At 42.8% G+C, this 23068-nt stretch overlaps 1 protein-coding gene across 1 annotated transcript in view; it reads left to right on the top strand.

Moving 5' to 3' along the window:
- The window catches only part of ZNF804B (zinc finger protein 804B), a 455182-nt gene that overhangs the window by 420947 nt on the left and 11167 nt on the right, over positions 1 to 23068 (top strand). Inside the window, exon 3 of the mRNA XM_073581949.1 lies at positions 18875 to 19005. Coding sequence (XP_073438050.1) covers positions 18875 to 19005 — 131 coding nt within the window. The remainder of the gene's footprint in view (positions 1 to 18874; positions 19006 to 23068) is intronic.

The following is a 23068-nucleotide window of genomic DNA, read 5'->3' as shown; positions in this document are numbered from 1 at the left end:
CTATTTCCAAGAAAATATTAACCTTTTTGTGCTATAAATACAACAATGAGACCCAAGTAATATTACAGTAATTAATGTATTTCACAATTAGAAAATTAGTAAACTGCAAGTAGCAATTAGTAACTCTCCTATCTGGAAACATTACATCTACACAGGGAATTGCCTCATTGTGTCACATTTAATTGGCAAATTTCAATCATTACATTTTAAATTGTTTTTTTTCGTGTATATCACATAGGATTAATTTTATGATATTGTAAAATAGTAATATTGCACTGCATAAGTATTTCACGGTGACAGGACAATTGTGTACAAGATAATTGTGTACGGACTATTGTGTACAGACAATTGTGTACAGGCCAATTGTGTACAATGACAATTGTGTACAAGGCAATTGTGTACAAGGCGATTGTGTACAAGGCAATTGTGTACAAGGCAATTGTGTACGGACAATTGTGTACAAGCAATTGTGTACGGACAATTGTGTACAAGGCAATTGTGTACGGACAATTGTGTACAAGGCAATTGTGTACGGACAATTGTGTACAGGGCAATTGTGTACGGGCAATTGTGTACGGACAATTGTGTACAAGGCAATTGTGTACAAGGCAATTGTGTACGGGCAATTGTGTACAAGGTCATGGAACCGTGTACAAGAGGCAATTGTGTACGGACAATTGTGTACAAGGCAATTATTTGTGTACAGGCCACTTGTACAGGCCACTTTCACACTGACGCTTACTTTCGGTTTCAGTGCTCACCCCTTGCAACTTTCACCATGACTTTTACTTGTTGTGTACAGGCCACTTGTACAGGCCACTTTCACAATGACGCTTACTTTCACTTTCATTACTCACCCCTTGCAACTTTCACCATGACTTTTACTATGAGCAAGTCTGAAAAAGACAAAGATAATTGTACAGGCCACTTTCACACTGACGCTTACTTTCGGTTTCATTACTCACCCCTTGCAACTTTCACCATGACTTTTACTATGAGCAAGTCTGAAAAAGACAAAGATGTCCTTAGGCTTGGGGGACACGAGTATATCCTGCACAGGACACGTGATGACAGCATCAAAGAATGGCGGTGCAGGCAAGTCAACAAATTCAAGTGTCCCGCACGCATGCACACATCTGGAGCCGCGATTGTTAAACAGCCGACTGAGCACAGTCACTCTGCAGATCCAGTTCAAGCTGAAGCCAGAGCTACAATGGCTGCTCTGAGGCAAGAAGCAATCAGCTCTCAAGCATCTACTAGAAGCATTGTTGGACAGGTTCTTCGAGACAGGTCTGATGACGTGTTGTCTCGAATGCCCAAGCGAAGTGACGTTGAGCGAAATACACGTCGGGTCAGGCAGCGAGCAAACACCATGCTGGCTCCTCCTCAAAGCATCAATTTTGCTATCCCCCAGGAATACAGCGACATCATTTTATATGACTCTGCAAGAGATGACCCCCAAAGGATTCTTGTCATTGGTAGCAATGAACTGTTGCCTTATTTCGAAAGAGGAGACACATGGTTTGGCGATGGAACGTTCAAGGTGGTGCCAACCATGTTCTTTCAGCTGTATTCTCTCCATGCAAAAGTCGGCAACTCCTATCCTCCCCTGATCTACTGCCTGCTGCCAAACAAGACTGGTCCAACCTATCGTCGAATGATCACGGCGCTCAAAGGGTTGATGCCAGGTGCAAATCCCCAGAAAATTCTTCTTGACTTTGAGATGGCAGCAATGTCAGCTTTCCAAGATGAGTTTCCAGCTGCAGCGATTTCTGGCTGCTTCTTTCATCTGAGCCAGTCCATTATTCGAAAGGTCAATAAGCTGGGCCTAAAGGCTGAATTTGAGGCTGAGGATGGAGAGTTCAATCTCAAGGTAAAATCTTTGGCCTCCTTGGCGTTTGTCCCACCAGCCGAAGTAAGTGCAAGGTATGACGAACTAGCCCAAATCTTCCCTGATGATGATGCTACCAATCAGCTCCTCTCCTACTTTGAGCATACCTACGTTAGGGGGCCAGGAGTAGATGGACGCTTTCGAAACGCAAGGTTTACTCCAGAGGTCTGGAATCATTATGCTGACGCTTTGGCCTCTGCCCCCAAGACCACGAATTGCTGCGAGGGGTTTCATAACGCCTTACAAGCACTCTTTCTTTGTGCTCATCCTACCGTGTGGAAACTGTTCAACGGACTCATTAGTGACATGGCAATTCATAGACTTACAGCCCAGAATGCTGAGGTACTGAATGTTGAGCATCCACGAAGCAAGTATGTCCAGCTAGCTGAACGACTGCGTGTGAAAGTGGCTGATTATCACAATCAAGGAGACAAGCTGCGGTATCTACGAGCGATCAGCAACATGCAGGCACGATAGACAAGACCAGCAATATTTGTAGAATAAGAATAGAAGAAGCTTTGAAACTGTTATTCAATAAGCAATCTTACGTTAAAATCAATGATGAATATAGTATTTTCTTTTTTTGGACGTTTAATTTTTTGTTTTCCCTATACTTGTCTGTAAATAATCGTCCGTACACAATTGTCCGTCCACAATTGTCCTTGTACACAATTGTCCTTGTACACAATTGCCCTGTACACAATTGTCTGTACACAATTGTCCTTGTACACAATTGCCCTGTACACAATTGTCCGTACACAATTGTCCTTGGACACAATTGCCCTGTACACAATTGTCCGTACACAATTGTCCTTGGACACAATTGCCCTGTACACAATTGTCCTTGTACACAATTGTCCTTGTACACAATTGCCCTGTACACAATTGTCTGTACACAATTGTCCTTGTACACAATTGCCCTGTACACAATTGTCCTTGTACACAATTGTCCTTGGACACAATTGGCCTGTACACAATTTTCTGTACACAATTGTCCGTACACAATTATCTTGTACACAATTGTCATGGAACCGTATTTCACCTCTCCTTGGCTTTTTACCTTCATAAGCCCCATGCTTAGGTAAAGGACGCCCCCTGTGTGTAACCTGTCACATGGTCTGTCAGTATATACACTTTACCTTTCCTGAAAGGCCACAGAGACTGCAACACAATCAAGCAAGAGGCACCACTAACCAAACACCACCATGAAGAGCAAGGAGATCTCCAATCAACATGATGATGAATACCAAGGAGATCTCCAAACAAGTCTGGGGCAAAGTTGCTGAGCATAAGTCAAGGTTGGGATATAAAAAATATCCTAATCTCTGATGATCCCCTGGAGCGCTATCAAATCCGTCATCATCAAATGGAAAGAACATGGTGCCACAACAAACCTGCCAAGAGAGGGTGCCACCAAAACTCTCAGCCCGGGCAAGGGGAGCATTAATAAGAGATATAGCACAAAGACCAAAGGTAACCCTCACGGAGCTGCAGAATTCCCAAAGCAGAGACTGGAGTATCTGTCCATACGACCACAATAAGCTGTACACTCCATAGAGGAGGCTTTTATGGAAGAGTGGGCAGAAAAAAGCCTTTACTTACACACAAAAATTGTGTCTGCCAAAGACATGTGAGAGACTACCCAATTGTATGGAGGAAGTTGTTGTGGATAGATGAGACTAAGGGTAGTTTCACATTTATGTTTACGGCCTGCGCACGGCCGCCGCTAAGCCCCGCCCCTGCCGCGCCTCCTCTGGTAGCTCCGCCTACGGGCGCATGACGCTGCATGCATCCTGCGTCCCCTATCTTTAGCACTGGGGACGCAGGCCGTGCGCAGGTATGTGTTTGGCGGCGCATGCGTCCTTTTGACGGTGCGCCGACCAGCGCCAAACGCAACCTGTAGCAATTTGGTGTGCTCGGCGCACCGTCAAAAGGACGCATGCGCTGCAAAATGCATACCTGCGCTCGGCCTGCGTCCCCAGTGCTAAAGATAGGGGACACAGGATGCATGCAGCGTCATGCGCCCGTAGGCGGAGCTACCAGCGGAGGCGCGGCAGGGGGTGGGGCTTAACGGCGGCCGTGCGCAGCCCAACGCTGCGGCCGTAAACGCTAATGTGAAACTAGCCTAAAATTGAACTTTTTGGCCTCCAAGGTAAACGCTATGTCTGGCACCAAACCAACACCGCTCATCACCCCAAGAATACCATCCCCACAGTGAAAATTGGTGGTGGCAGAATCATGCTGTGGGGATGTTTTTTGGCAGCAGGGACAATTAAAATAGTTTGAGTCAAGGTGAAGATGGATGGTACGAAATACAGGGATATTCTTCAGCAAAAATCTGTTTCAGTCTGTCAGTTCTTTGAGATTGGGATGGAGGTTCACCTTCCAACAAGACAATGACCCAAAGCATACTGCTAAAGCAACACTCGAGTGGATTAAGTGGAAACATAAATGTTTTGGAGTGGCTTAATCAATGCCCTGACCATAATCCAGTTGAGAATCTGTGGTCAGACTTGATGATTGCTGTTCACCAGAGGAAGCCATGTAACATGAAGGAGCTGGAGCAGATTTGCTTTGAGGAATGATCAAAAATCCAAGTGGCAAAATGTGGAAAGCTCAGAGCGACTTATCCAAAGAGATTTGCAGCTATAATTGCTGTAAAACAAGATGCTACAAAGTTCTGACTTTAGGGGGGTGAAGTGTTAGGAGCAAGTTTCCCCTTATTTTGTCCTATTTGTTGTTTGCATCACAAAAAAAAACAAAAAAACAAATGTTCACAGTTGTAAGCATGTTCTTTACATGAACTGATGTAATCCGTCAGCAAAAAATGAAATTCCACATTGTGAGGTAGCAAAACACAGAAAAATGACAGGTGCGAATACTTTCGCAAGCCACTGTTTGTGTATATATATGTGAGTAGAGAATTTTGTCCAGCATGGGAAGTTATGGAAGTTTGGAAATCACCTTAGTTAGGGAATTTGTCTTTGTGCCTTTAAATATGCGCAGTGCTCGCTATGAGGACTCACAACTCTGCAGTCACATAGAGGGACTGCAAATCTGAATCCTTAGGTCGAACATCCCTTTTAAATACAGGGACAAAAAAATGTCTTTGTTTTAAACTCCATCCATGCAGATGACAGCAGCCATATGTGGGACAACCGCCACCATATCCAAGCTACACTGCATATAGAAGCTTAATAGGAATATTACTCAAAGTATCAGCACCAGCAGGATATGGAATTTGACTAATTTGTCACTTTATGACGCTCTTATATCATCACTATATTGCAGTGCTTTCTATAGGACTATATTTTTAATCAGTTTTAAAGGGAATGTGTCAGCAGATTTTTGCTATAGAATCTGACTGCAGCATAATATGTGGCAACAGATCTTGATTCCAGCGATGCGTCACTTACTGGGCTGCTTGGTGCAGTTTTGATAGAATCCCTGTTTCCTCTGCTGCAGATGTTGCAGTACTCAGAATGCTGAAATGTGTATAACCCCGCCCACACCAGATTGGCAGTGTCCAGCTAATCAGTGATGGGTGCAAAATTACCCAGATAAGCCTGACTAGCTTTCATGTGACACCTAGTCCTGCAGTGATAATCTCCTACTGATAAAACACTGATAGTATTAAAAGTACAGCACACAGCCTAATAAGTGACACATCACTGAAATCAGGCTATATGTCCCTATATCATGCTGCTCTCTGATTGCATAGCAAAAACCTGCAAACAGATTCAATTTAAGTTTTAATTATTGATTGTGATTAATTACAGCTGTATAATATATTAATAGCTTATAATCTTTCCGCACTCTTCCTCTCTCTCCTACACACCCTTGACCTGTCCCTCAATCCTTATTATTATCTAGCTGGTAGTTTTATTACGTCTCAGCCTGATATTCTTTTTTTTTTTTCTGACTCCTCTATCAGTGTGAGCGTGACACACGTGGGATGAACTCAGGTGTTTTATTTTAAGCATTAATTAGCTTAATGTGACAAGTTGCACATATGCATGTAAAACGATGAAATATGTAAATATGTATCAGAACAAAAATAAACATTTGAAAATAAAAAAATATCAAGAGTAATTATTTATAAGGGTTTAGGCAATTTCAAGTAGATAATGTACCTGAGTGATAGAGAGTCCTCACCATTAAGGACCACTTTGGGACATCAGATTGCTACTGGTGAAAAGCATTTAGTGCCTCTTCTTTGCCATGTTTTGTCACAGACCTGTAGTTAGTAAACATTTTCCATTTGCATTTGTCACTTGACTCATTTTGGATGTGTTACATAATGGAGTATAACTGTAGTAAGAAGATGATGAGGAGTCTTCCTCTTGTTAGTCTATGGTGCTGTGCACATGTCCAATTTTGTCCTTGAATCGAGTGGCCCAAGGAAAAATATCATTGACATGAATGATTTTTATTCAAGTATAAATTGTAGGTGGCGCTAGTAGCTGTAGAAAAAAAGAGAGGAACACTTGCTGCAAATTAGGAACACACACCACCAATGTGATCAATAAAATATCAATAAATAATTAAAATTTGAGCTTAATAATGAACCCCCCCTTTAGTTCACTACAAGCTAAAGGGGTTCATTATTAAGCGCAAATTTTAATTATTTATTGATTTTTATTCAAGTGTCTGATCGAAATCGTCCATGCAACTCTATGGGTCCATTGTAAACATCAAACCGAGTGTGGTCCCATTTTCACGGACTGACTGAATGGAGAAGATGGAGACATTTTTTCTCTCTCCACCTTCATGAAAAACAGATCCCACTCTGATTAGAATCTGATTACCATAATCTAACTGTTTTGCTTAGATAGAGAGAAAACAATCTCATGACACTAGCCTAACCATGATCAATGGGTCAACAGACCTCCCAAGTAATTATGCGTAGAGAGGAACAAATCAAATCCACCTCTAATTTCTAAAACAATTCAGATTCACCAAAACCCACATTTTCTTTTGCTACTCAATTCACACAGATCCCGTAAAATGGTGACCACCGTCATTATGCTGTCTTCAAAAAGGCTGGGAATTGGTAAAAAACGCCCTTCCCTCACCGGTCTTCTTTGCTCTCGTCACTAGTGCCCTCTTCAATGGGCCATCTTTGGTATTTTCTAGTGCCTTTGATCTTTGGGCTCTCCTGACAGGAGGCACCAAAGATATCGATTCCTGAAAGGCACCAAAAATGGCCAGTGAAGTCCGTATCAGTACCTGGATCGAAAAAGTCAACCAGAATGGAGCAGCGATGCATGGTAGGGCCCAGTAGGAATAATTTGTTCTATTTTTCTTTCTTTTACATGATTTTTTTATGTTCTGGAGTCTGGAGAGACCTCAGAGTATAATAATGTACATACGATTAATAAATTTTATGCGCAGGAAATTTCTTGACCAAATTCGAACAAACTTACCAAATTCAAATTGCGGCAAATTTGCTCATCAATGACTGAAAGCCAATATTTTGCTGAAGAGTAGGCTGTCCTGCAGATTATAACCACCCAGTTGCAAAGGGACAGGACAAGCCAGATCTGAACCCCCTTTCTATAAAAGCACCATAGCCCTTGATCTTGGCCCAGATTCCACTCAAACACATAAGAGTAAAAGTCTTTCGCCAACTAAAAGTAAAATAGACCAGTCATAAGGAGCGCAAGTGACGCAGTTCAGCTGTGGAAACTAATAAATGAAGACGTTTAATACCAGCTGAACTTGCGCTCCTTATGACCGGTCTATTTTACTTTTATCCTGTCTGATCCTCTCTTGAGGTACACGGCCGGAGCTGCAGCGGACCATCCTCATTGTTTCTACTCACACCGCCAGCCTGGCGCTCCTTTTGAAGCCACCTACCTGACTCTGTCTACAATCATTTTCGCCAACTAAAGTCATAAAATGTATAGAATTTGCTTCTTCCTGGTAACATTTTCCCTTGGCTCAAAATATCATGGGTTGAATGCCACCAGATTTCACTGCACTTTGTTGGGAAATATTGAGGCTTTATGTGTCTATATATATTATGTCATGATATTTTTCAGATTTGTATCAAAATAATTAGTATCAATGATCTGTAGCTCTTCATATAAGCTGAAGAGTAGTGTTTCTCTAAAATCTTCCGTCTGCTGTTTTGGTCTCTATGTTCATGATTTTGGGGATTGTATCCAACTACTGTATATTACTAGTGGTTGTTTCTTCTACTTTGAAGACTTTATTCCGATCACTTTTTCTTCAAGTAGACTCCTTTGCTTTCGTCAACAGTCGTCTATCTTGATTTTTTTAAGGTCAGTGCTCAATGAGACCAATATTTCTCTTGTCTTCAAATTATATATAAAAAAGAATCAGAATATCTTTCAGTGTAGAAGATTTAGACATTTGCTGTTCGTAGACACAAAATTCCAAATCAAGATCTCTCCCGAGAACCCTTCTTCACTGTATGTCTTGAGCACCAGATCCTTGATTTCTTAGAGTGTAGGTGATATATCCACCATAGAGGCAGGACACATATAGTACATGTTATATTTTCCTGGGAAAAGTGGCCTTGACCAGAGGCTTAAATTGTAACCCTTGTTTTAATTTTTTTTTATAAATCAGTAGTAAAGGTAAGAAGCAAATTTGTAATACCGGTATATCTTATCAGATAAATCTACGTATTTCTCCTACTGAATTGATCTGTCAATCTCAATTCATGGGTAAAATCTGTATTCAGTGAAGACAGATTTTCCCATTACTGAGATAGGAGATGACAGTTGGTGCTTTTAAAATTCTATGGGTGAGGAGGAACTAGAAGCAAACAAAGAGATTTGACAACAAGTTCTCCTGAAACGTCAGTTACACTTCTCTATAGAACTTTATGATCACCAACTGTCATCTGCTATCTGGGAAGATCTGTAATCACTGAAGAGTCAGACACGTTTTACCCATGAACTGAGAATTTTGAGAATGAACGATCAGACCGGGAGGAGAAAGAAGCATTTTCCTCTGAAAAGATAGATTACAAAGTTTCTTCTTTTCATGTGTACTATTGATTTTTAGAATAAAAATTAAAACAACAGTTACTCTTTAACTACCTACATAGCAGAAGCTTTCTCTGGAGACTGAAGGAGCCCAGTGAGATTTTATGTTTGGTGGTGCCTGAAGGTTCAGAGAACTGAATAGGTTTAGTTTGTGATCTATGAATTAATTTTAAAGTTTGAGGTCTGCTTTGAGGTCCTCGTTAGTTTTTGAGCTTGATCTATCAAGCAAACAAAAAAACAGACTATCACCTACTGGAAGCTTGATGCTGTTTTGCACCGCTGCCTGTGTTCCTCATGGGCCTCTTTGCTTTCTCTTACAATAGCTGTCACGTGAACTTTTGCAGCCAATCAGAGGTCCCTGATCGGCTGCAATCTTCTTGCGCTCTATCCGACTTGGAGGGAACATTAAAGCTGTAGCCAGTCAATATCGGCTGATTGCCTATGGTTGTTACATGACGCCCCCCAACCTAAGAGCAAGTGAGCAAACCTGCTTGGACACCGTAGCGCAGACGAGCAGTGGAAGCCAGTAGGTGAGTAATTTTTTCATTGTTTTGCTTTAAAACTCCCATGGGCTCATTGTAATATGAGTAACATGTAGTGGACAAACCCCTAAAATATTTGAGGTCTGGTCTGGGATTTAAATTCATTTAAGAGTCTGATCCTGTGTCTGAAATAATTTTGGGATTTGAGTCATTGCTAGAGATGAGCAAACTTGTTCGGGAAACGTTCATCAATCTCAAATTCTTCACGAGCGTTGCACATTTGGATTCCCGAGTATTTTTCCTAAAAATTGGCCAAATATCGGTAAGTGATTGAGTTCACTAAGACATCAATGATTCTGGTAGCAGCACGGGCTGTAAAACGTCCTGCACATGTGCAAACAGAAGACACATTGATGACATCCGTGTGTCATTAGTGTGACTCGTACCAGTGACTGGAAATCAGCGGTACTGTTTGCACAGCTCCCCGATGCCGGGTGCTGAAGACAGCGCACATCACTCTCCGCTGGTTATGCTGCGATCAGTGCTAGCTGGGGACGATATTGAGAGTTGTATTCAACTGTGAAAAGCTAGAGCAGGCAGCAGCTGATGGGAGTATTCGCGGTGAACTCTTATGACGTCTCTGCGAGAGTGAGAAATTTCTCACGGTCGCGGTGCCATCAGAAAGTTCCTGAGAGTTCACAGCCAATGAACTCAGTTCAAGTCACTGACGTCAGCGCGAGCACCGTGGGAAAAGTTCTAACGGCACTTGCGGTGACGTCAATGAGTTGACCTGAGTTCACTGGTTGTCAACTCCTGGGACTTTTCTGATGGCACTGTGAGCTTGAGAACTTTCTCACGCTCGCGGTAATGTCGGTCAGATCATAGAAGTTCATAACCAAGAGACAGTGAGTAGCTCAGAATAATGAATATCTACAAGGCCATGGTGGAAGCTGTACCCAGCTGACAAATGTGCCCTTGCTCAATCGCACACATGGATGTGAATACAGTAATTGCCAACTGGGCACCAATGAGGTCCACCTAGTCTTTGGATTGAGTTGCTTCCATTCAGCACTTGGAGCTGGTTGCCGACAGATTTATACAGCTCCTAATGTGTGCAACACAAGCTGTATAAATACTTGTACACTTAGCTCACTCTACTGGGGACTACAGGCAATAAGAATCATGTAATTTATCAAGTCCTGGGTAGGCATCTTCATACTCTATCAGAATTAACAATCTTCAAGAAATTACATGAATAAATTCTATGAATAAACATTCTTTACTGTCGTTCATCCCGGCATTGTCATCCGCGAGGATTTCACAGTAAAATCATTGATAAAGCGAGCTTTTCAGCGATAAGTTCTGTCTCACCTCAGAAAAGAGGAAGAGTCATTAAAATAAAACCCTGGATATTCAATTTTGCAGATATGAGTTGAACATTACGACGTTCCATCTCCTTTTATTTTTATGGCACAGCAAATGATTTATTTCATTAAAGTAGCAAAAATGTAGTTTAGAGTCAAATGTAACCTTTGTACTAACTCAAAAAAAAAAATCTGAAGGGAATCTGCGGAGACACCACTTGGCCATTGTCTCTCAAATTTGTTTCAAATTTTCTCTCCTCTGTGGGCGTGTGGTAGTTCTTATTGGTAGAAATCTTCTCTAACTAGTATATACACTGCTTGGAAAATCAAGGGGATATGTACACACGTGGTCAAAATTGTTGGTACCCCCCGTTTAATGACAGAAATGACTTGAAGCTGACAAAAGTAATAATAAATCAAAAAATCTATCAAAATGAACAAATGAAAGTCAGTTATTGCTTTTCAACCATGCTTCCACAGAGTTTAAAAAAAAAAATAAAACTCATGAAATAGGCTCTGTATTTTGTAGGGCTCTGGCTGTGCTCCTCCTATTCCTTGTCACACATAAGAACAGATACTACCGGTCCTGATGCTGAGTGTTCCCTTCTACAGCCTTGTCAGGGTCTTCTCGTGTAACGGCCGAGTCCTGGTATATGCGCTATGCTCTTAAGACTGTGCTGCGAGACATGGCGAACCTTTTTGTGACAACTTATGCGACCTGAATGGACTTTTATTTTTTTTATTTAACAGTGTACATTATAATTTTAGGACTGATTATGGCTAATGCAATTCCTACACTCTGTACTTTAGGGAGCAGTTTGAACACATAAGAAAAAATGGAGCAAAAATCCATACATACAACAAGCATAAAGTATAAATCTTGCTTTATTGATACAAAAAAGTATTAAAAGAACATCTTCACACAATAGTACAAACTAAGACAGAGATATGAGACATGGGTCAGAATGCACCACAATTGGAATGAAACGTGCTGCCAACATGCAGATGTTCAGCACAGGAGACAAACCAAAGTTCCACCCAAGGGCCCCATATGTGAGTCCTTAGGGGGAACTTTGGTTTGTCTCCTGAGTCTGATATCTCTGTCTTAGTTTGTACTATTGTGTGAAGATGTTCTTTTAATACTTTTTTGTATCAATAAAGCAAGATTTATACTTTATGCTTGTTGTATGTATGGATTTTTGCTCCATTTTTTCTTATGTGTTCTAGCTAGTTGGGAGCTCCATAGGGAATTATTCCCCATTTATATCCTGGAATTAAACCAGGACTTATTGCCATGAGAATATGTATTCTGTACTTGGGATCAAGTTATTTAGGGAGCAGTTTGTATATGTCTGCAATGTTTCAGTTTTGTTGTGGTGGCGAATTATCCAAAAACAAGAAGTGAGCCACATTGGTTGTCTCCAATGTATTAGCTTCCTAGAGAGTGATGAAAAAATGAGACTGTGACATTGTTAAAACTATAAGTGTGTCATCAGTTTCGGAGAAATTGATGTTTATGGGGTGCTCAATATGGCTGCACTTCCTGTTTCTAAACAATATGGCTGGACTTCCTGTTCCTCACGAATATGGCTGCATTTCCTGTTTCTCACCAATATGGCTGGACTTCCTGTCTCTAAACAATATGGCTGGACTTCCTGTTCCTCATGAATATGGCTGCATTTCCTGTTTCTCACCAATATGGCTGCACTTCCTGTTTCTAAACAATATGGCTGGACTTCCTGTTCCTCACGAATATGGTCCACCACCACCAAAAATTCCCCAAAATATAATTTCCTGAAAACTTTTCAGATTTTTCTCCTTCCAAAAACCTCTGTGTGAACGTAAAGGGTATGTACAGGGGTTGGACAAAATAATGGAAACATCAAACATTTTGGCATCATAATCTTCGGACATGTTATAAACATGCCAACCGTGACATATGGTAATGTTTTGTAGTTGATTACTTGTGTTGTGTGATATGTGTATGTAAATTAACTGTTTGTTTTGCAGAATTGTAAGAACATTGATGAGAACCTGATACCAATGGCAGACCTCTCGGATTTTCAAAGAGGCCAAATTGTTGGTGCTCGTATGGCAGGCGCTAGTGTAACAGAAAGTGCCCGAATGCTTGGCGTGTCAAGAGGTACTGTCTCCAAAGTAATGACTGTGTTTGAAAGAGAAGGAAAAACGTCTGCAGCAAAGCACAGGTCCGGCCGAAAGTCGAAGTTGACTGAGAGAGACCGTCGGACTCTAAAGCGAATTTTTAGAGAGGATCGCAAGACCACGGCTCTGAAAATCACTGCTGAGCTCAATGAACACATATAGAACCCAGTTTCTACAAAAACTGTTCGTCGGGAGCTGCACAAATCTGGATTCCACGGAAGAGCTGCAATTAGAAAACAGCTGCTCTCAATGACAAATGTTTCCAAGCATTTAGAGTGGTGTAGAAACCTCCAGAATTGGTCCCTCAAGCAGTGGAAACATGTGATATTCTCAGACGAATCATCGTTTACCCTATTTCCGACCTCCGGCCGAGTGTACGTTTGGAGACAGCCGAAAGAAGCATTCGATCCAGATTGCCTTCTCCCAACCGTAAAACATGGCGGAGGTTCTGTGATGATCTGGGGTGCTATTTCGTGGAGATCCGCTGGCCAATGATATCTCTTCATGGAAGAATTAACAGCCGAGATTATTTAGGCATTTTGGGCGACCAAGTGCATCCTATGGTTCAAGCGCTGTTCCCGGAGGGGAACGCCATCTTTCAGGATGATATTGCACCAATTAATACAGCTAGAATCGTTAAATCATGGCACGAGGAACATTCTAGTGAAGTTGAGCATCTCATCTGGCCCCCACAATCCCCAGACCTCAACATTATTGAGCATTCATGGTCGATTTTAGAGATTCAAGTTAGACGTCGATTTCCACCGCCATCATCGCTCAAAGAACTGGAGGGTGTTTTAACTGAAGAATGGGCTAAAATTCCTTTGGAAAAATTCACACCTTGTATGAATCCATATCTCAGAGAATTGAGGCTGTCATCGCCGCAAAAGGTGGACCTACACCATATTAAACTAACTTTTGTTGATGTTTCCAGGTGTTTCCATTATTTTGTCCAACCCTTGTATGTGCACATGAGATGTTTGTTCTGCCGGTGGAGTCACCAAGTTTTTCTAAGTGAAGCCACTTCAGGGCCTCTTTCACACATCAGTTTTTTGCCATCAGTCACAATCCGTCGTTTTGTCAAAAAAACGGATCCAGCAACTGATGGCGCCGGAACCGTTTTTTTCTCATAGACTTGTATTAGCGACAGATTGTGACGGATGGCCTCACGTTTCATCCGTCGGAAAATCTTTCTCTGTCGGCCGGAGAAGATGGACAAGGTAACGCTTTTTGTGTATGTCGAAAAGTCGGACAGTGACGGATCCAGCGCTCTCTCTCTCCAGAATTCTATTCCTTTAATTCCTGCAGCAGGCTGCTGAGACGGATCCGTAAAAAAAACGGATCCAGTGCATCAGTTTTTTGCTATCTGCACAGGATCCGTTTTTTTAACACTTTGACGGATTGTGACTGATGGCAAAAAACTGATGTGTGAAAGAGGCCTAAGTCACTTCACAGCTACTGAACCCTGAAGTGTTTAATGGCAACCTGACAGGTCCCCCATGCCATCCAACCCACCAGAAGTTGTATATTTGTAGGTAAATACTCTGCCTAATCAGCCCTCTACAGTGTTTTACACCTAGACCCATGTTTAACCCCTTCACCACCCATGACTTATAGGTACATCATAGGTCGTGGAAACCGATAGCCAGTAGCCACTATAAAATGCAGAAAAATGTAGTCAATGGAGCCACAGCAAAACACTACAGCATGGCAGCCACTTCTGGAAAAAGACCACCAGCATTTTCCTGAAGCGGCTTCACATAGACTAACAGAGAAACAAAGATGTTGTATGTACATACCCTGAATTTTCTACAAAATCCTCCCCAAAAACTGTTTCAAGCAATCTGCCCACCGAGTCTTTTTGCGGAGTTTTCACAGCAAAAATTGAGCAGAACCTTCAAGATATAGAGGAGTTTTTGAAGAGGATTTAGGGTGTGTGCACATGCTGCGGATTCTGCTGCGGTGTACAGTACCATTATTCCCTATGGGAATAAAAAAACGCAGTGCAGACGGTGCGGATTTTTCTGCGCGGTTTTCCTACGGTTTTGAAACCGCAGAAAGAATTGACATGTCAATTCTTTCTGCGGATTCCACTGCGGTTTGCCATCTCCTCCATTGCGGAGATGAAAGACCGCAGAGCAATCCGCAGGTAAAACCGCATCTGCAGATTTACCTGCGGATTTTACAAAATCCGCGCAGCCAAATCCGCACCCCACTTCGTAGCATGTGCACGTAGCCTTAGAGAGTTTCTGTATCGTTTTTGCTCCAAAACCACCTAAAAAGAAAACCCTCTGTGTGCACGTACCTTTGGGGAATGATCAGTTTCTTGATGTGAATCGTGGATCTTATTCCGCTCCAAAATCCATATAAAAAAAAAATTAAAAAATCCAATACCTAAATGTACTATTGACTTCAAAAAGAGACGACTCCTATCATGAACATGATTCTGTTTTCTTGTATTTTTTTTTCCGTGTTAAAGAAAAGCATCATATGATCAGTTGTTGAATTATTTCTGCTTGAAGAAGCTAGACATTTGGAGACTGAATCAAGCAGAACTTCATACAAATGAAAAACACACTCAGAAAATGGATTCAGCCAGAAAATCCTCCTAACAAAACTGTGTGTGAACTTCTTCTTAGGCTAGTTTCACACTAGCGTTTAAACGACGCGCGCACGGCGCCGCTAAGCCACGCCCCCTGCTGGCTCCCTGCCCGCCCCTTCCTGTTATAGCCTCCTCCGAGCGCAGAGGGCTGCATGCGTTATGCGCACCCTATCTTTAGCATAGGGTGCGCAGGCCGTGCGCAACTATGAATATAGCGTGCGCTGCGCATTTTTGAATGTGCGCCGTGCGCGCCAAAATGCAACATGCTGCGTTCGGCGCGCACGGCGCACCTCCAAAAATGCGCAGCGCACGCTATATTCATAGTTGCGCACGGCCTGCGCACCCTATGCTAAAGATAGGGTGCGCATAACGCATGCAGCCCTCTGCGCTCGGAGGAGGCGATAACAGGAAGGGGCGGGCAGGGAGCCGGCAGGGGGTGTGGCTTAGCGGCGCCGTGCGCGCGTCGTTTAAACGCTAGTGTGAAACTAGCCTTAGTGACTACCCGGTGACATCTCCACAGTTTTCAATATTGTACATTAATTTATAAAGTCACTCTCATTTCTGATAGTTTTCTAAAATAAAATTCTTAATTACTTCAATTGCTATTAATGATTATATGGGGTTTTTTCTTTCTACATCTGGACGATTTCTTTGCAGTGTGTCTTTAAATAAGGTGATCATAAAATAAGGCAGCATCACTGCGGCCTACCTGAGCTTGGCATGCAGAATTGTAGAGAATTTCACTTTAGTTGATATTCGTGTAATCAGCCAAACACATGGAACTCTGTGGGATCAAATCAGTCCTTCTGATGTCTCCTACACATACCTCGTACAGGACTCTGCAAAAGTTGCATGAAGTTGTGGAAAACATACTGAGAAGTTAGAACACTTACAAAAATAAAATAAAATTAAGTGTTTTTTTCAATTAACAAAATGCAAAGTGAATGGACAAATGAGATAACTATATCCCATCAATATTCTGTGATCGCCTTTAGGGCTCATACTCACTTGTGAGAGAGTCACACAATTCTCGTGCGAGTCTCTCGCATGAAAATCCGGCACTGCCACCGACACTCAGACTGGAGCGTGCGGCTACATGTATTTCTATGTAGTCCCAGTGCCCATGGCAGTGCCAGGTTTTCGTGTGAGTCTCTCGCAAGTGAGTATGAGCCCTAAGACTTCATCACTTCTTCTGGCACTTGTCACTTGCACACAGTTTTATTTGAAGGAACTCAACAGTTGTTGTTCCAAACATCTTGGAGAACTAACCACAGATCTTCTGTGGGTGTGTAAGGGGCAACAGGTGGGCTTCTGTGTCCCTAACTACCAGTGACATGGGTCCCTGGGTGTGTAAGTGTGATGTTCTTTCAGAAAGAACAACTTTTAAACCGCATGCTGCCTGATGGCTTCTCAGCCAGGGATCCCGTATGTTAGGCAAGAAGAGCACAGGACGTTTTATAAAAAATAATAGATGAACTGGATAAAACTTGAGTAAAAAAGAATATCTGGTGTACGGCTTCATTCTGACACCTACAGCTACATACATAGGCGCGTTCCTAATGGTTACCCGTGGCGGCTCATTATTTGTGCGGTACATTGCAGTTGGGTGTCACAGCTGATTCCCGTCTTCCTGATTATCTTCACTTCTCTTTTCCTGCCTGCAGCCCACTTTTAAGACCCATTTTAATCAGATGAGTGCTATCCGCACTTTTGACAGATAGCGCTCATACCAATGTTATTCTATGGGCCTGTGCACGATTGCACGCTTTCTTCCCAGAGTTGGATGGCACTCACCCATCAATGTATATGGGACCGTGAAGCAAAAATTGGACTGCACTTGGATGACATCCAAGTGCGATCTGATTTTCATGGACTGAGTGGAGAAACTATTTTTTTCCTGTCCACCTCTGAGAAAATCAGATCACACTCTTATCAGAGTCTGACTAGCATAACTGGATTGATTATCCCATCTGCATCACAAAATCCTGCCCCTAGTTTGGGTGTTTTTGCACCTGCTAGATACCTTACATGTAGCTTAGACCCCTCTGGTGTAGTCTATGGATTCCCACTGACCCACAGTCCTGGACATCCGGCTCAGTAGCACCGAGTAGCTTTTTCTCGTTCTCTCACACTTCTCTACCTGTTCTGGGTATGTACAGCTGTCTGGTAGTTTTCTGCCATGTTCTAGTTCTGGTTTCCTGTTGAGGCTTGCTACCCTAAGTTATTCCTGCACACACTCTATGCGGTACTGTCTCTTTCTACTACTATCCTATATTAACTAGAACACTAGCGGACACAGACAGAAGAGGTCCCTGTGCAAGAGCAATATTCTGGCCTTTGCAGTCCAAGTAGCTCATCATAATGCACAATTCCACCCGATTTGTGGTGCACTTACTTCTTACGCCCCTGTACAGCTGCGCAGGTTGCACCAGGAATATGTCCACCTCTGAACTAGAACCAGGAACTAGTTTCCTTGCAACGCCTCCCACCACCTGACTTGTCCAACTATTATCCCTGTCATCCCCAACCATCTAACCTTGTACAGCCCTTCTGCCAAACCTAAAATAAAAAATATGTTTCGACAAAACTACGGCCGTCGGCACTAGCCCTTAGAGATATAGGCTTGTGCAAATCCTTCTGTCTGTTCCTGTGATCCCTGACAGGCTGGATGATGTGAGCTCAGGGCTCCGCGGGGGCGGGATCATCACTTCCAGGACTTGGTTTAATGTTTGGGGCCTTTGTCCGGCGACAGAATAAATTTGGAGCTAATCAGACGCCTCCCTGATGGTATTGCATGTATCAATTTTGTTTCCTGGAAAAATTGGAGTGCTTAAAAAAGTTTCCAGAAATATATTGTTTTCACCTTGTCAACTTGCTTTAGTTAAAGTATTAAAACCAGCTGAATTCACCTTCCTCTGCTCCGGCAACGCTTCATTACCGCTGCTCCCAGTGATTAGCAACAGGCTGCCATGCTGACATCACTGCAGCCAATCACTGAACTCAGAGGTGATTCCGATACATAAGGCGAAAGATACTGAGTCTAGTGATCGGCTGCAGCGGTAACGCGAGTTGCAATCGTGACATCTCCATGGGAGCAGCAGCGGAGAGGTGTTGTGTAGAAGCAGAGGAAGGTGGATTCCGCTGGTTTTTAATATTTTTAATTTCAGCAAGTCAATGAGGGTGAAAACGATTAAAGCTAGAAAAACACTTTGACAAAATTTGCCGAAAGGTGAGTGTTGGGTTATTGGAAATTCTGCGTTATCTGATGGTCATAGAAATTGTATAAAACTTACTATAAAAAGGGAAATAGCATGTTACAGCATAAAGTGATACACATTTTTTTTTTCCTACAGAGATTAAAAGAACTGAAACAAAGAGAATTTGCTCGAAATGTGTCTTCAAAGTCCTGGAAAGATGAAAAAAAGCAAGAGAAAGCACTCAAGCGTCTTCATCAGCTGGCGGAGCTGCGCAAGCAACCAGACTGGTGAGATTTCAAATTAAGAAGCTTTGAATCTGAGGATGCAGAAAACCTTATAAAACAATACATCCTGATTGCAATTTTTTTCCTCCGATTCAGGATAATTAAGTTATGTTACATGTACTGACTAAGTGACATAACGTGATCGAGCTGAATATATCCACTGCAATTACAGCTGCATTCATGGAGGCAGCGTAAAATATACACAGCAGTAATAGGTGGGATTTCTATTTTAGCAGAGTGCCACCTTAGGGTATGTGCACACGTAGTGAAATCTGCTGCGTTGTACAGTACCTTTATTTTCAATGGAAAAAAAACGCAGTGCGCATGCGCATGCTGCGGATTTTTCCACGGTTTACAATCCGCAGCATGTCAATTATTTGGTGCAGAAACGCTGCAGTTTTACACCTCATCCATTAGGCTATGTGCACACGTAGTTTTTTGAGTGTGCGGATTTTGGAGAGAAAACCGCAGGTAAATCCTCAGGACATAAGTTCTGCGGTTTTGCCTGCGGTTTTACACCTCGTAATGCATGAGGTGCAAAACTGCAGCATGTGCACTGTGGATTTTAAATCCCATTGGCTACATTGTACTGTACTCTGTCTGCTGAACTGCTGCGGATCCGCAGGGCCAAATCCGCAGCGGATCCGCAGCGTGTGCACATACCCTAACTCTGGCAATCTGTGGGGGTGATAGTGCTCGGACCCCCACCAATATGGCAGGAATCACCTATCTTGTAAATGATGAAATTTTGAGGTAACTGGAATGTCTCTTTAAACTTAGGCAAGCCATTCCTTAAAGGGGATGTCCACTAGTAGGACAACCCCTTCTTGATCAAAACGTTGACCCCATAAAATAATAAAGCTTATACTCACATCCATGCCGGATCCAGTCCCGCGGTGTCAGCATTCGTGGTCCCAGGGCTCTGATGCATTTGTTGTGACACCTGACGCCAGCGCCCAATCAGCGCTGGCGTCACTGTCTCAGCTTTCAGACAAATTGAACATGAAGAGGAAGTTGGGGCTGCAGCTGACCTCTTATTTCCTCTTCCTGCTCAATTCGACGGGAGGCAGGGACAGTGACGCCAGCACTGATTGGGCGTTGGTGTCATGTGTCACAACATCAGCACTGGAGCCCCGGGGATAGTGGGTGCAGACACAGCGGGAACGGCGCGGCTTGAGAGGTGAGTATAAACTTTAGGCTGCATTCACATGTGACGTTTTTTTCGCGTTTTCGTGACGGTTTTAAACGCGTGATTTTGCCGCAAAACCGCAAAAAATAAGCATCCCATGCATTCCTATGGGATTCCGCAATGCTGTGCTAATGCTGCGTTTTTTCCGCAGCGGAATCGCTTCACGGTAAAAAACGCAGCATGCTCATTAATTTAGCGGAATCGTGGCGGTCCCGCCCACATAGGATGCATTGTTCTGCTTACTTTCCGCATGTGGCTGTGCCCACCATGCAAAAAGCAGAACATTTGCGGATGGTACCCACGGTCCGGAGGAGAGGAGACTATCCTCCGGGCTCTGGGTACCATATCCCTGTAAAAAATAGAATTAAAAAAAAAAATATTGTTATTCTCACCTTCCGACGGCCACCGATCTTCTTCCCGCCTCTCTCCACGCTCCCGGCATCTTCCGGTCCCAGAAATCCTTTGCGCGAATGACCGCGATGACCTTGCGGCATCGCGAAACACGACGTCATCGTGGTCACACGAGGCCGCGACGTCATCACGGTCATTCGCGCTAAGGATTACTGGGATCAGAAGATGCAGGGAGCGTGGAGACAGACGGGAAGAAGATCGGGCCGTCGGAAGGTGAGAATAACATTATTTTTAATTTCTTAAAGTTGGTCACACTCGTCAGATACTATGTTTGACGAGTGTGACCAACTTGTCAATCAGTTCTCCAAGCGATGCTACAGATCGCTTGGAAAACGCTAGCATTCTGCAAGCTAATTACGCTTGCAGAACGCTAGATTTTCCGCAGGAAAATCGCGGGATTTTAAAATGCGATTTTCCCGTGGAATTGAATTCCAGAATTCTTGCGGTAACTTCTGCGAGAGTTCCGCTACGTGTGAACGTAGCCTTATTATTTTATCGGGGCCAAGTGAGGGGTATGACAAGATGTTGTCCAAGTAGTGGACAACTTCTTTAAAGGAAATACATATTTGTAATGCGCTTACTGTTGTTTTCAAGACATCTTCTTGCTGTCATTAAATGTAGAACCTTTAGGCTATGTTCATATGTTGCTTTTTCGCTGCTTTTTTTTCTGCAGCCAAAACCTGCTCTCTTGGCAATAAAGAAGCAGCTTACAAAGCAGATTTTGCTGCTTTATTGGTTGCGTTTTTGGTGCAGTGTTTTTTGGGTGCGGACTACATGTGTGCTTTGTCTATAATATATGTTTAATAAATTCAGTTTTATTCACCAAAAATGTCTAAAAAAAAATCATTGCATTTTTTGCAGCATTTTTTCACTTTCTTATTGATTTTTTATAGATGAAAAAATGCTGCAAAATTGATTAATTGGTGAAAGCTTTGAAAAACAATACAAGTTTTCCAATTCAGTTAGAAAAAAATGAAAAAGAGGACGTACAGGAGATTTCTGAAATCTCATAACTCTTACCTGTGGTTTAAAGGGAACCTGTCAGCAGGATTGTGCACAGTAACATACCGATTGTGCCGTGAGGCCGGGATCACACATGCGAGAAACACGGCTGAGTCTCACATGTTAATACCCGGCACTGCCGCCGGCACTCAGGAGCGAAGCGTGCGTCCGCATAGCAATACATGGAGCCACACGCTCCGCTCCGGAGTGCCGGGTATTAACATCCGAGACTCGCCCGTGTTTCTCGCTTGTGTGATCCCGGCCTTATACGGATTACAATGATACCTGGTGATGAAATCTGTCTTGTGGTTGTTGCTTAATCTTTATTTTCAGTTTTGTGTTAATGATATGCCCGTGCTCCGGGGCGGCCTGTGGGGGTCTGCATGTGGTGCTCTGATCATGTATTCATGAGTATGGCTTCTGACAGGTCATTGATCCCTCCGTAACCTTGCATAATGAATATTATATATATCTTGGGGGAAAAAAACCCTTCTGCAGGCAGACGGAGGCGGCGGTGCCTGTGATGCAGCCTGATCGCATATGTACTGTGTTTATAATTAATTTCTTTGCTGCTCTCCTGATATTCCTTAAAAAAAAAATCAATTTAAAAGTGGCGTTGGGCGCGCCTGCACAGTAGCAGCTATCGGTGATCCCATAGCTGCTACTGCGTAGGTCCCAGCAGCGCCATCTTACTAGAGATAAGAAAATTTCCTTCTCCAAGAAGGGGCCGCCAGCACCTGCACAATAGCGGCTATCGGATCACCGAGAGCTGCTACTTTGCAGGCGCGCCCGGCGCCATTTTCAAACTTTTTTTTTTTTAGGAATATCAATATCAAGAGAACAGCAAAAAAATTAATTACAAACACAGTACATATGCGATCAGGCTGCAGCGCAGGCGCCGCCACCTCCGCCTGCCTGCAGAAGGGTTTTTTTGTCCAAGATATATATAATATTCATTAGGCACACGATGGGACAGGTCAGTGAGGGATCAGTGACTGTCAGCAGTCTGCATTATAAATACCTAATCAGAGCGCCAAATGAAGATCCCCCACAGGCCGCCCAGGGCACGGGCATATCATTACCACAAAACTGAAAATAAAGATTAAACAACCACAAGACGGACTTCATCACCAGGTACCATTGTAATCAGCATAGCGGCGCCGACGTGACACTGTCTGTAGGTTACTGTGCACAATCCTGCTGACAGGTTCCCTTTAAAACGCAGCATTTAAGTTACGGTACTTAAGAAAAGCAACACAAAACGCAATGTATGAACGTAGCATTTACAGTTATCAGAATAACGAAAAATTATATGACCAGTAATTATTTAAAAAAATAAAAGTAACTGAATAAAAAAAGTTCCTAAAAAGAAAATAGGAATTGCAGCAAAAAGTATGTGAAAAATATTATAACTTTTCAGAAAATAACCTTTATTTGCTTAAAAGATTTTGCCCCTTTTAAAAG

This window comes from Dendrobates tinctorius, unplaced genomic scaffold (genome assembly GCF_039654945.1).
Source record: "Dendrobates tinctorius isolate UK_male_01 unplaced genomic scaffold, ASM3965494v1 ptg000070l, whole genome shotgun sequence".
In the NCBI taxonomy this organism is placed as follows: Eukaryota; Metazoa; Chordata; class Amphibia; order Anura; family Dendrobatidae; genus Dendrobates; species Dendrobates tinctorius.
This window is presented reverse-complemented; position numbering and strand designations above follow the sequence as displayed.